Source organism: Ziziphus jujuba, chromosome 11, assembly GCF_031755915.1.
Source record: "Ziziphus jujuba cultivar Dongzao chromosome 11, ASM3175591v1".
Classification (NCBI taxonomy): domain Eukaryota; kingdom Viridiplantae; phylum Streptophyta; class Magnoliopsida; order Rosales; family Rhamnaceae; genus Ziziphus; species Ziziphus jujuba.
The window spans coordinates 26,108,701-26,121,748 of NC_083389.1; the positions used below are offsets into that span (position 1 = coordinate 26,108,701).

General features: G+C 32.7%; 3 protein-coding genes across 13 annotated transcripts; 2 read left to right on the forward strand and 1 right to left on the reverse strand.

The window, feature by feature from the left end:
* Positions 1-180: 180 nt before the first annotated feature.
* LOC107431501 (probable ATP-dependent DNA helicase CHR12) lies at positions 181-4,872 on the forward strand. Of its 11 annotated transcripts, XM_048465535.2 has the most exons (5): positions 275-1,131; positions 1,774-1,890; positions 2,379-2,520; positions 3,271-3,333; positions 3,530-4,872. In XM_048465535.2, exons 1-4 carry the CDS (start codon positions 906-908, stop codon positions 3,290-3,292), a joined length of 507 nt encoding a protein of 168 aa, XP_048321492.2. In that variant the 5' UTR covers positions 275-905; the 3' UTR covers positions 3,293-3,333; positions 3,530-4,872. The 11 variants fall into 11 exon arrangements, 6 of the variants coding, with proteins under 6 accessions (XP_048321494.2, XP_048321493.2, XP_048321492.2 ...); XM_048465537.2 differs by lacking the exon at positions 2,379-2,520 and having other exon boundaries at positions 255-1,131; XM_048465533.2 differs by having other exon boundaries at positions 3,271-4,872.
* A 707-nt stretch (positions 4,873-5,579) lies between these two features.
* On the forward strand, positions 5,580-7,949 carry LOC107426876 (classical arabinogalactan protein 26). Its single transcript, XM_025076975.3, has one exon. It carries the CDS (start codon positions 6,039-6,041, stop codon positions 6,483-6,485), a length of 447 nt encoding a protein of 148 aa, XP_024932743.3. The 5' UTR covers positions 5,580-6,038; the 3' UTR covers positions 6,486-7,949.
* LOC107411414 (acyl carrier protein 1, chloroplastic) lies at positions 7,733-10,461 on the reverse strand. Its single transcript, XM_016018998.4, has 4 exons — positions 10,273-10,461; positions 9,035-9,118; positions 8,329-8,451; positions 7,733-8,101 (listed from the first exon to the last, which is right to left on the reverse strand). Exons 1-4 carry the CDS (start codon positions 10,336-10,338, stop codon positions 7,976-7,978), a joined length of 399 nt encoding a protein of 132 aa, XP_015874484.1. The 5' UTR covers positions 10,339-10,461; the 3' UTR covers positions 7,733-7,975.
* Between the last annotated feature and the right edge of the window lie 2,587 nt (positions 10,462-13,048).

Here is a 13,048-nt window from a genome sequence, read left to right on the forward strand (position 1 = left end):
ACTAATGGTATTTGGCATTAAAGGCTTTAAAAAATCAAATTGAGGCCAAAAAACATTAAAAAAAAAAAAAAAAGACCATTTTGGTGGGGATTTCAATGCCATAAAAAAAATAGCAAAATCTCGATTAGACACATAAAAAAATAACATTAATACTAACCAAAATCAATCATCCTTCTAGTTTACCAAAAAGAAAAAAAAATCAATTATCCTTCTATAAACATGTCATCCTTCCTTACACGTGTCAAAGTATAGTCAACTTAAACTTTACCCTTTCGTGGTGAAGTTTCTAGCCTACGTTAGAGGCCACCAAAATGAGGGCGGGACAGAGACAATCGGACATACCAGAAAGCACGTCCTCGCTTTAGAGAAGCGATATCAATCATCCTTCTATATACATGTCAACAGATTCCTTTACAAACTTTACTCTCTCAGATCAGCTATGAGTCATATCATTTCTTAGAAGTAGTTTCTAGAATTATTTAGAATACAGAAAAAGGAAATGTAAACCCACTCACTCAGAGCTCCTGAACCTGCTCATCAACTCGCCGCTGCTTAGCTGCCTCTTCATTTCGGTCCTCTTTCTGAATAGTTTCCTCAGCTATCTTAAAATCTTCATCCTTTTGAACAGATTTATCCTTTTTGGAATAAAGAGCTTCCCAGCAAGCACTCTATTTCTTAGTAATTTTCTCCATCTTTAAACATTTTCAAGAAGTTTCGTCTTTCATATCAGCAATAATAGTCATGTAAGAAACAAGCTATTCCTGTTTTTCTGAGGACAAAACCTTTTGAGAAGAATTTGTTTCTATGACTGTTTTTGTTGATATAAAGATGAAACTTCTTGAGAATGTTCAAAAGTGGAGAAAATCCCTGGAGATAGAATGCTTGTTGGAGAAGCTCTTTAGAGGATGAGAACGCATCTAATGAGGATCCAAAAGGAAGTGAGAAAGCTAGTTAAGAGGATAAGGTCCTTAAAGAAACGGCTTGTTCCTTGCATGACTGTTTTTGCTGATATGAAGACGAAACTTCTCCCTCCCGGCCTCTTCGACACCGCTTCTTCTATCTATTACAACGGAGATGATGGCATTAGCGGCCCCTTTCATGGGGGGGACGCCAATGGATCTGATAAGAATGGTTTGGATGATGTGTTTTGGTTTTTTGGTTTGTTTGCTTGAAATTGGTGTTTTTGGTTTTTTTGTGGAGTTGGGAAATGCAGTGTTATGTGAAACTTTTTGAAATTTGGAGACTTTTTGTTCATCGTTTTCTCTGGCAATTATTTATAAGGAAATGGACGGGGAATTTCGGTAATGGGTTTCTGTGGGTTTGATGGTTTCTTTTTGTTATTTTTATGCCACTTGTTGCGGGTAATCTTTGTTTTGGATTGGATTGGCTGTTCTACTTTTGTTTTTGAAAATATAGCAATAGGTTATCTTGAACGAACTTCAAGTGCTTCAGATTTTTGTATATAATTTTCACTTCTTTCTAATTTGTCATTCTGTAGTTGTATACTGCTGACGTAATAATTTTTAAGCTGCTATATTATTCAGATTAAGTTTTATTTGTGATTGGAGATGTTTGGATTTTTCTGTACTAATTTGGTAGATTTTATTTTTCTTTTATGAAAAATTGTTAAAATGTTTTAATTGAAAGCCATGATGTGTAAAGGTTTCTTTTTATTACCAAGTTTGTCTTTTCTAATGTAGCAATTCTAATATTTGTTTCAATATTCACGAGAGGATGATAATGGAAATATTTCTGAGGAATATTTATTAACAGAACTTGAAGATGCATTGCTGAAGCAACGGCCAAACTGTGTGTCGGGTTTTGAATTGACAAAATCAAGGGACCATCGTTATCAAATCCACATTCAGCATCGATTAAATGAACTTGAAGGTAACTTTTCATAAGTGTTTTGTCTTCATGTGCTGTGTGTGTTTACTATAAGTTTTGTCAGTAGCCTAAATGAACTTTGGTCTTACGTTTGTAATTTTCTGGAAAAATAATGAAAATATGAATTTGAATACAGGATGCTGCCATAAAATCAAGATGATTAGTTTTTTTACAGTGTGACCACTTAACTACCCTTTCTCATTACATTAGTTCTACCTTTTAAGTTTCATGTGTTGAGCAGTGTAAAGCATAATTATTACTGTACTTACTAAAATACCAAACGGAAAAAAATTATTACTTAATTCAAGTTTTAGGTTGGAAGCTTTCTGTATGGTTCCTTATGTGTTCTTTTTATGCTGTACATATGTTAGCGTTATTCAAAACCAAATCTTAATTTTCTTCGGCTTCAAATTTTTTATTACCATAACCATTTTACATTCCCACCACCGCACAATTAAAATTTTAAGCTGATAATTATGCGGTTTGGGCAGTTGGGGTAGGGAATCGAAGGAATATTCAGGTGGCTTTGCTCTGGACCATGTCAGCTTCAGTATGTCAAAAAAAGACCATCAACAATAACATGGTTCATATGCGGAGAAAGGCAAAGTTGGTTCAAAAGAAGAAAGAGAAAGGGTACACACGTATGCCAATGCTTTACCAAACTCTAAAACAATTTTCGTTTTACACAAAACGGTGGAGAAACTATCATGAACTTTGATGTCTCTTATACTGGAAGAACTGATACAAGGCTTAAACATTACTTTCTTAACATTGCTTAACAATGAAGCAACCCTTAAGCGTGGATGCAATTTCATTTCTTCGTCTTGGAGTAGTTACACCATGGCTAGACATGTTGTAATTCTAGCTTTGATTATTCACCATGTGGACTCGCTTTTTCGTGCTTTCTTTTAACTACTTTTAACCATATATCAACACTACATGCTTAAGCAGGTGACAAGTAGCCCCAGCTCTTCAAGTTTACTTCTTCATAAAGTAGTCTCCAAAACCACCTTTAGCTTGCTCTTCTACAACACTTACGTTAAGCTGGATAAAACATAACAAAAACACACCCTTTGGCTTTGTAATGCTAGCCTGAGGTTTACAAGCTTCTTACACTAAAAATTGTCACATCTCCAACACATATTCCACGGTACTTTTAGAATGTGGAATGTAAAGTAATCATAAAACTTAGAAAATGAGAACGACATAAGATGAGCATTATATATCGATGCCTACACAAATGTTTCAGATTTGGTGTGGGCATTCACACAAAGAGCAGTAGTATTTCCTTATTGATTTTTGTTTTCTTTTCAAAACGGTTTGTATATCTCTGAAAGTATATGATATGGACAAGGCTAACTATGAGTCTATGGACACCACCAGTAGTTTCAAGAGGAATTTGTAGAAAAAGAGGATGTTGGATTGAAAGCCTTCTGCTCAGAACAGGTGAGGACTTCATGAGGCTGTGCCTCTTCTCTTCCAACGCCCATAAGATCAAGACAATAAAAGTAATGCAAGATGATGTTGTTGATGGCTGCAGCTGAGCCAAGTGTTGCTAAGTATTTATTGTCTACATTTTAAATGGAAAGAATATATATGGTATTGAATTTGATATTGACATAAATTTCTAATGGATTTCCAGGGCAGGGATGACTTCCAAATAACCCTTCTTAGGGTACTTAAATCTGTCACAGAGGAGTCAACTGTAATCCTTGAAAGCCCTGACGTAATTATTCATGAAATTCTCCCCAGTTTGGCTGTTCCTATTCACCATCCTTATTGCCTGAAAATTTTGTGTGAAGTTATGGTTGTCTTTTTGAATGAACACTGTGAAGATGGGCAAAGGTCAAAGGATTTGGAGTCGATATCCAATAAATAATTCCTCCCTCTCTACCCCTTCTTGACTGAAGATGAGGATCATATCCCCATGTATGCACAGAAGCTTCTTGTAATGCTGATTGAGTTTAGTTACGTAAAAATATTAGATATTTTACACCTTAAGACAATTTCACAGTGCTTTGAGTTTTTGCTTGGGGATCTCTCAAGTGCATATGTTAGTTACGTTAAGCTTTGCCTAGGTCTGGCCTCTTCTCCAGAGTTGTATCCAAGTTACTTTCTCGGTTAAAGGTTGTTGGAAGGATTGAAAATCTTCTGGAGTTTGTATATGCCAAGGATATGGAAGATTTCCTAGAACTAACCGTTGGCCTGTGTAAGGCTTTCTGTGAGCGGCAGGAAAGGCTTCATCTACACAAAGAACCTGATCTTTTAGGTAATGGTTCTTCTGAAGTAATGGACCAGTTGATCAGCAACAAGGCTTAAGAGATATTATGGACTTCGGAAGCAATGGGGTCTTTGCTAGAGTTAAGTCCTTCCCAGGAAACAAATGTGGCAGATATGGCTTCTGAATGTGTTGACCTGCTGCTCAAGGCAGCTCTTAGGGAAGCTACTACCGGTCTGCTTGTCTAACCTTCATAAGGTCAGTGCAAACATCGAGTCATGGAACAGGGGGATTCCTCACTTATTGGTGCAGCAGATGCTACATACTATGCTATTCATGTAAGCAGTACCTGTCTCATGCAAAGATGTGGTCGATATCCATGCCAGAGATTTCAAAGATTGAATCAATCGTCTCTAAGCTCAAAAGTTCTGGCATATCTGGTTTAGCCAATGCTGCTTAGCTTGCTGCGGTGGAGTTACAGCGCCTACCTCGTTGCATTTGAAATCCTAGATTTATATTTTGCACAAATGAAATTGACTCTTGAGAAGGGCATGGAAGACATGCTTCCTCAATTCTTTATAAGGTCAATAAGGGATGAGTTGTCAAATTTTCTGCATAGAATATTATTAGCATTCATCCATCCTCTTTTTGGGCTACCTTTGTATAATCCATGTATGCGATGTATATTAGTTGACATTATTTGGGAATATCTTTGTTTTTCTCCCCCGATTGAAACGTGCCGTATGCTTTGCTATCTTTTAATCTTATTTACGTGATTCTTTTTTTTTTTTTTTTTTTAATGGTGAACCAAGATGTATTTATATAGTTTATCAAAATATATACATATATATATATATATATACACACACATGCAGTATTACCTACTAGAGACGCTCAAATTCTATGTCCGATCAATGGAATGGTTCCATGTTCTTACGAAGAAATTAAAAAAGACAAGGGACCCATGATTTGCGGGGAAGCATTGTCCTTTTTCTCGTAGTTGCCAAGGTTAAACTTAGTAGAAGCAAGAATCCATGTGACCAGAAACGTTTGCAACATGGGATAACAACGTTTGGACATTGCAAAAAACATATTTATATATATTACTATATACTTCTTACTGTTTTATTAAAAATTGGTTGTAGTTCTTTTCGATTGGCTCATTGTCAAGGCCAAGATCGAGATTTTACTTTAATACTTAGTTCAATTTCTTTTCTTTTCTTTTTTTTCCCCAAAAAAAAAAAAAAAATCCATGAAAGCTTCAATCTTTGGATGGGATGCTTATTTACAGGAACTTTCTAAATTATCTTTGAAGATAATGTAATGAAAGAATTAATATGAGAGTATTCAAAAGACCCTTTTTTATGCTTGTAATCCATTAAATTTTTTCAGCTAAAAAAATCCATTTTAACTTTTTTTCCCACCTAACAACACTATTCTAAGAGGATCCAATGCCTCATGATTTCCAAATTGTATATTTCATCAATTTGCTTGAGTAGGCAATAAAGGTGGTAATTTGACATTCTAGCTAATTAACAAGATTGGGGGATCTTAGGTCATCAGATTGTCAGAAAATCAGGGGGAGCCAAGATCACGGGCCAACAGGTGGTAAAATAAAAAATTAAAAAAAAAAATCACCAAACAATTTGTTACCCAAACTTTGTCCCTTTGCTCAACATTGCCAACCTGTATTTTCTCATCATCATTCACTTTCTACTAGCCATGTGGCAGATGGACCCTACCTAAAACTTCTAGTCATACAATCCTTTAAAAGCACCAAATCATATAACATTTCCACCCAAAAGCTCCTCCACCTTAAAACCCCACTTCCTCTTTTTCTTTTCTTAGCCCAAAAAAAAAAACAAAAAATCCTTTCATTTTCACAAAATATATACCACTCTCTTACTAAGTTATAACTTTCATCATTAGAAAAATGGCCTCTTTTTGTTTACACTTATTGCTCATCATGATCTTCTTAGCCTCCCCTTTGCTTTCTTTACCTTCTTCTCAGCCTAATCCTAAAGCTTCTAGTTCTTCCAGTAACACTATCTCTGCTTCACCAGTATCAGCATTATCTTCAAATCCTCAACCAACTCCATCATCTGCTTACCAAGAACTCTCTCCTGACATTTCTCCACTTTTGCCTAAATCTGGTGCTGTGCTTCCAACTCCAATTGGATCCTCTATACCCACTATTCCTTCCAACCTTAGTCCTCCAAATCCAGACGATTTGGTTGCTTCTGGTCCTTTTTCTGCTCTTGCACCATTTGGGTCTATGCCAATTTCTTCATCACCAACTATTAACTTGGTTCGATCTTCAAACTTTGCTGGTTTTGCAGCTTTAGCAGCTTTTGGATTTATCCATCTTCCTAGGATTTGAATTTTGCTTTTGTGGGTTTAAAGATTCAATTATATTGTTGTAAGTTCTACTTCTTGTTTCCTTTTTCTTTTTATCTTCCATTCTTCATAGAAAGTATATGTAATTAATTGCCAATAATATAAAGAACTTTTTGTACTTACAAAGTATGTAATTCCTAAGTGTTTGAGAACTTTATTTTTTTTCTTTTTACTTTTTTTAAAATTATTTTTCTTGTTTATAAATATGCATTAAATAGCTAAGTTGTTCTTGGCGGTCATCGACTGTGCTTTTCTTGTGACTTTCAAATTTCCTGCTCCAAGTTTGCATGTCACATGAGATCACACGTGGTTATCATTTGAAGTGCATGTGACACACAGCCAATGTTTATGTCTCTATTGAATTAGATATGTCTTAGATGGAAAAAACCAGGCACATGTTCCTAAAAATAAACTTTGGTTTTTAAGTGGTATATTAGGTAAACCTGCTTGTCTGTTTCCACCGTTGGAATCTTTTTCTTTTTCTTTTTTATTTTTTTATTTTTTTTTTCTATTCTTAGTGCAAAAATTCAAGTAAATTTTGGCACTGCAAAAAGGATTAAATTGATCATCAAAAAGGAACGGGGAACTATTTTCAAATTTTTAATTACTTTCAATTGATTACACAGTTATTTTTGAAATTAAAAACATTGTAATATTTAAATATGAATAAAATTTCATAACTTGAAGTAAAATATTCAATTGATTTAGTTAAAAACTTTACATAATGTCAGCTTCGAAGGGTAAGGCTAGGCAGTTGCCAACTAATACGATTTAAGTCTCTTTTCCGTAATTGTTTAGAGATTTTTAGATTCCATGTACCAACAATTGGATTTAATACCACACTCTTTCTATGCTTCACTTATTCATGAAATTTTGATCAAAGATTATATCTATCTCTAAACTACTGCTATAAGTTTTCATTTTCATTTTTTTTTCTTTTTAAATGCTTGCACATATGTTGCATTTCATAAAATTTAAGGCACTCCTCTTCTGCCTTCTTTCCTTGTATATTTGTTAACTTATTTTTTTCCAACAAGGTCATGAGGGAAAACGCCCAACTTTACCAAGTTTAACCCAAGCCCAATCTAGATGATGCTATAGATCTACAAAAAAATATTTGGAAGTAGAAGTGAAACAACATGATAACAATTTTTTAAATTTTTCCGAATTTTAAACAAGCTTGGTCCAAGAAAATATGTTATCAGAACATAGCAAATGCAAATGACACCATTTTTGGAAAAGCTTCCTAGCATTACCTTAAATATTAAGAATAAATAAGAACAAGGAAATTTTTTGTCACATAATAGAGGCATGTGAGTTCCATGACAAGCTTTAATTTCGAAAACCAACAAAGGAAAAAAAAAAAAGTAAAATAAATGGCCAAAAAAGAGAGAGAGAGAGAGAGAGAGAGAGAGGGACAAGAAAACGAAAAACGATCTCAAAGAAACATATACTACTTTTATCTAAGCTAATTTAAGCCTTCTTGGCAACGAGTTCTTCAATCAGATCTGCAGCGTCTTGAACAGTAGCAATACTCTGGGCACTGTCTTCTTCCACACTGATACCAAATTGCTCCTCAAGTCCCATCACAATCTCAACCTGTATGGATCGAGTTTAGATTCAAAAAAATCATCATGACCATGTTAAAACATTCCAAAATGTTGCGACCAAACACCAAAACTATCCATTATATAGAAAACCCAAACCACCATAATGAACAAAATGGAAAGAAATGAAGGAATAAATGAAAGTATATGAGTTTTCGGGTTTTAGGGATGTGCAGAAAATGTAAGAGACTGATGGCTACTGGTTAACTATGAATTTACCGTGTCAAGAGAATCAGCTCCGAGTGCAGCGAATTTTGATTCTCCAGTGACAGCGTGGTCCTCTGGTAGAGCTAGCTGCTTCTTTACTATTTCACAAACTTTCTTCACTGTCTCGGGTTTGGCCTGCAAAAAGTAATACAATTATTGGTCACTAGCACAATCTACTTTTTCTATATTATGCACTACACAATCAACGGACGAGAATTGTTCTGGTGGACAGTAAAAGGTATACCAATGTAGTTTATTTTATAGAGCAACCATCATTACATTCTACCAATTTACATTTTATAATATGGTTAGAACATTTTATCGCACTACGCTCAGTTTCATTCTGATTAGTGGAATGAAGATGGTAATTATAAAGAATAAGAAGCAACCATCATTACATTTTAGCAATTTACATTAGGAAGACAAATTCAAACCCAAGGATGCAGGATTTGAGTCAAAAGAGATAAGTTCTCAAGTATAAAAGCTTCACCCATATTTTACCGGTCATTACATTAAAAAGCGAATTCCAAACCAGTGCTACAGGAATTGATCCTTAAGACTTAAATTCAAGTATGTACCTCTACTTAAACATGTAAACCAGTACAAGTACGTAAATTAAAATGTCGGGGAATGCAAATTCCAAATAACATTAGTGAGGCTACGAAAAAGTATACGCAAAATTTAATATGATATTCAGTACCGAATTGTATAAACTTACAGCACATGAAACTTGAAGGCGTCCACAGTTTGACCTAAGCAATGGGAATGAGACCGAGTTTAGATTGACCCTGCTGGTAAGAGCCTGCTAACACCTCAAAAAGTAACTAAATTAAGCACTAGAAATATAATGCAATATAAATTTTAAGAAAAAGTCATAACCATTACGACATTATTTTGCTTGATCAAAAACCTTTTGCTAACATTATAATTTGATATAATAGATAACAGTCCCACACAAAGAAGTGTTGCAAGAGTCTCAATTTACAAAAAGTTACAAAATCTAACATTCTCCAACCTAAGGCTTTTCTTTTGAGCTATCTTCCCAAAGCTGCATGTTATAAGCCAAGACTATCTGAATAACCAAAAACCAGCATTTTCAAGTTTTTCATTACAGCCTAATAATTTTGTCATTTACAAACTTATCTTTAACGATTCGAATTGGAAATTAAAACCAAATGATTCCTAAGAAAAAGCGTTATTAAAAAAGCAAACAATCCACTGTGAGACAGTTCTTCAATGCTCACAAACGGATCAATTTTAGATCAGCTAAACTATAATCTTAACATATATTTTTCGCAAGCATAAGCAATTTGTGAATATTAGCTGTATATATTCATCGAATCTAACAGATATCGATAGGTTTCGGATACATTAAGTGGGAACCACCACGCAGCTAGTCTTATTTGACTCTTTATGTCACTATACTGTTTAAAAGGTTGACTTCCAAACAAATCAAAGTTAAAAACGCAATCTTTGTTTTTTGAAACCCATTTCAGAAAGTCAATATATACATATATATATTAAACAATCAATCAAATGTATATAAATTACAACTTTTTCTTTTGAATGTAATTACAAACAACAAAAAATTTGCACCAGAGATCCAGAAAAGGATCCATAATCTCAATTGAATCACGGATCAAGAGACTTAAGCTCACAAACATCAAACCCAATGAAGAACACATCAATCCTACAGAGATTAAATCCTAAAACGAGTCAGATTCAACATTAGCCGCTCAAAATTCAAAACCCATTTCAGAAATTCCATAAATCAAACACACAATCTCACACAAAAAATAAACCCATTTCAGAAATTCAATGAATCAAACAAATAAACTTATACAACAATAAAATCTTCAAAAGACTTATTAATCAAAGAAAACCAAAAAAAATAAAAAATGAAACTCATAATATAAAAAATATATATATATGTAAAAAGAGGAGAACGAAGATTACGAGGGTGGGCTTGAAAGAGCTAGAAAGAGAGCTCATGGACACCGATGTTCCTGTGACCGAAGCCATTGTCTCTGCTAGAGATCTGATATTGGATGAACGAAAAGAAATGAAAGAGAGAAAGAGAGGGAAAGACGAAGGAAGAGAGAGAGAGAGAGAGAAGGGGACGGAGAACACGAAGAGTGTGTGAGTGAGAGCGAGAAGGAGACTTATATAAACAACGTTTTTATTTTTTGGTATTTTATTTAATTAATGTTTTCTTTCTTCGTTTGTTGAGATTTGTTGGATGTTGGCCCGTTGGGCTTCGTTCTTATCGAAATTTGGTACTGTTTGGAGACACTTTCTTTCTTTTCCTTCTATTTTCCACTGTTTGTTTTTATTGAAGGTTTTTATGATCCCCTAATCTCAGCCGTTCAATTTTGACAACTGGCACCGACCATTTATTATGCTAAACTTGTAACCAAACAGACTCTTTTTTGATTTTGGACTGTGATTCTCAAAATCTTCCATTTGGCGGCTTTTTGAAAGTCTTCCACACGGCACAACTGCGCTTGAGGCATTCCATCTTTTTAATATTATTTTTTCAATTCCCTTTTTTTTTTTTCCCCTTACTTTATACAAAAAAAAAAAAAATGTGATTTTTTTTTATTATTTATCATTTGTTTCGTGGTAATTTCTTTTTGGAAATTAATAAAAAGTTTGATATAATTATTTGAACATAGTTTCTTTTCATTACATAATTTTTTTGTTTTTTTTTTAAACGTGTTTTGAATCCCATCATATAATTAAAGATAAAAATGTGTTTTCCATCAAACAATGACATAATTAACTTCTAAACGAAATAATTTTATCATTTACACGGATCTTGTCATCACAAATTAAAAATTTAATTGATAAACCACTCTGTTTTGTAGGATGCTTAAAAACTCAAATGAGGTGGGGAAAACTATAATTATATTTCATGGGAGAAGATTAGACAATTTTGAATTTTGCTCATAAAACTTGCTATGAATTCCAATAAATAAATTAAAACGTATACTCAATTTCCAAACTAGTGTTGAGTCTTCTTGCTATATGCATACTAATTGAATCATTTTCTACCTGTCAAAAAGAAAGAAAAGAAAGTAAAACGCATTACGCAACAATAATACTCCACCATTATGCCAAAGGACGAGGGAACTTATTAAATGACATGTCACATAATGTTATAATATTTATAGAATTCGATAAATGACATATCACACGATGTTATAATATTTATAGAATTCGAATTCATAATTTTATTTAATATAAAAATGATATTGTTGTTTTGTTACTGTCAAATATTATTTTTTATATTTAAAATGTGGAAATGAGTTGTTTTTTATTGAACGTACTCTAATATATAATTTTAATTTAATAAAATAATATTATATGAGTTATAATATTATTTGATATTTTAACATTATTATTGAATAGCATATAAAGATTTTATTAATTTTTGAGATTCATAAGAACCTAGCAGACGACACAAAAAATGGGGCTGAATGGTAGTTGGTGCAGCAGATGGCTTATAAAATGTTAAAATCTTTTGTTATTTTAGAAAATTATAGTCTTCGAATGATAATTTCCTGGCTCAGTTCCTGTCTAATCCTATCTCATTTTTAAAAATGAGTTATCTAATTTATTTTATTCACTTGTTAATATTTTTGAGATAATACTTTATCATTGTCGAACACGCATGGGAAGGAGAACAAATAAAAAAACTAAAAACAAAAAACAAAATATTGGATTCATTGTAATGATAATAAGATGTCATTATGTTTTAAGAAAATACTTAATTTCATATAAAAAATAAATAAAAAATTAAAAACAAAAGAAAAGTTAAAAAACAAAAAATGTGCATTACATTTTACTTGCATAACATGTAAATCTTGCATAATTTAGGATAAAACTGTATATGCTAGTCTTCTTTGCAACATGGAAATGTACAAATGTTTCATATATTTATTTTTCTCAAACATTATGCTTGGTCAATTGTGCATCTGAATGTAAATTATATAGTCATGGGTTACAAAAGAAAAATAAAAAATAAAGAAGTTTGGTAAACTATAAATGAATGTTTTATGTCTGGCTGTAGATCTTCTTGTTCCACTTCAATTCTTATAAAGAACACCCTCTTAACAACTTCCAACCAACTCACCATCCTTATTGATGGGACAAAAATATGGCATAAATTATGCCATATTCTCCTATTTTGTTAGATGGCCCAACTTTGCATACTAAATCTGGAATGAATAATACTACAACTAAAACTAATTAAATCTATCAAATTTATCACCCACTTGTAAAACAAATTTACCTAATATAAACAAATTAGACCACATCATTAGATATTCAAATTTTAGTAATAAATTACTCTAAAAGTGTTTACGTACGAATAAATAAAGATAATTTGTACCTTTGACACAAAATAATAAAGGCAAAACGAAAAAGTTAAAAAGGAGATGATATATTTATTTTTTTTGGTAAACTTATAAAGGAGATCATATAGTGGTGTTGCTTTTTTTTTAACTTATTGGTACTTTTTTTTATCAGCAAGAAGCAAGAGAAAGGGCAAAGAGAATGAAAATGTGAAAAAGTGACATTTGGAAAACAAATTAAAACTCACATACAAAAAATAATTGAAACCAAGACCAAATACAAGCAAACAAATAATCCTACATTATTTGATACTTTTTAACATTTATTATATGTGAAAATATTTATGAAAATGCATACCCACAGTGATGTGGTAGGA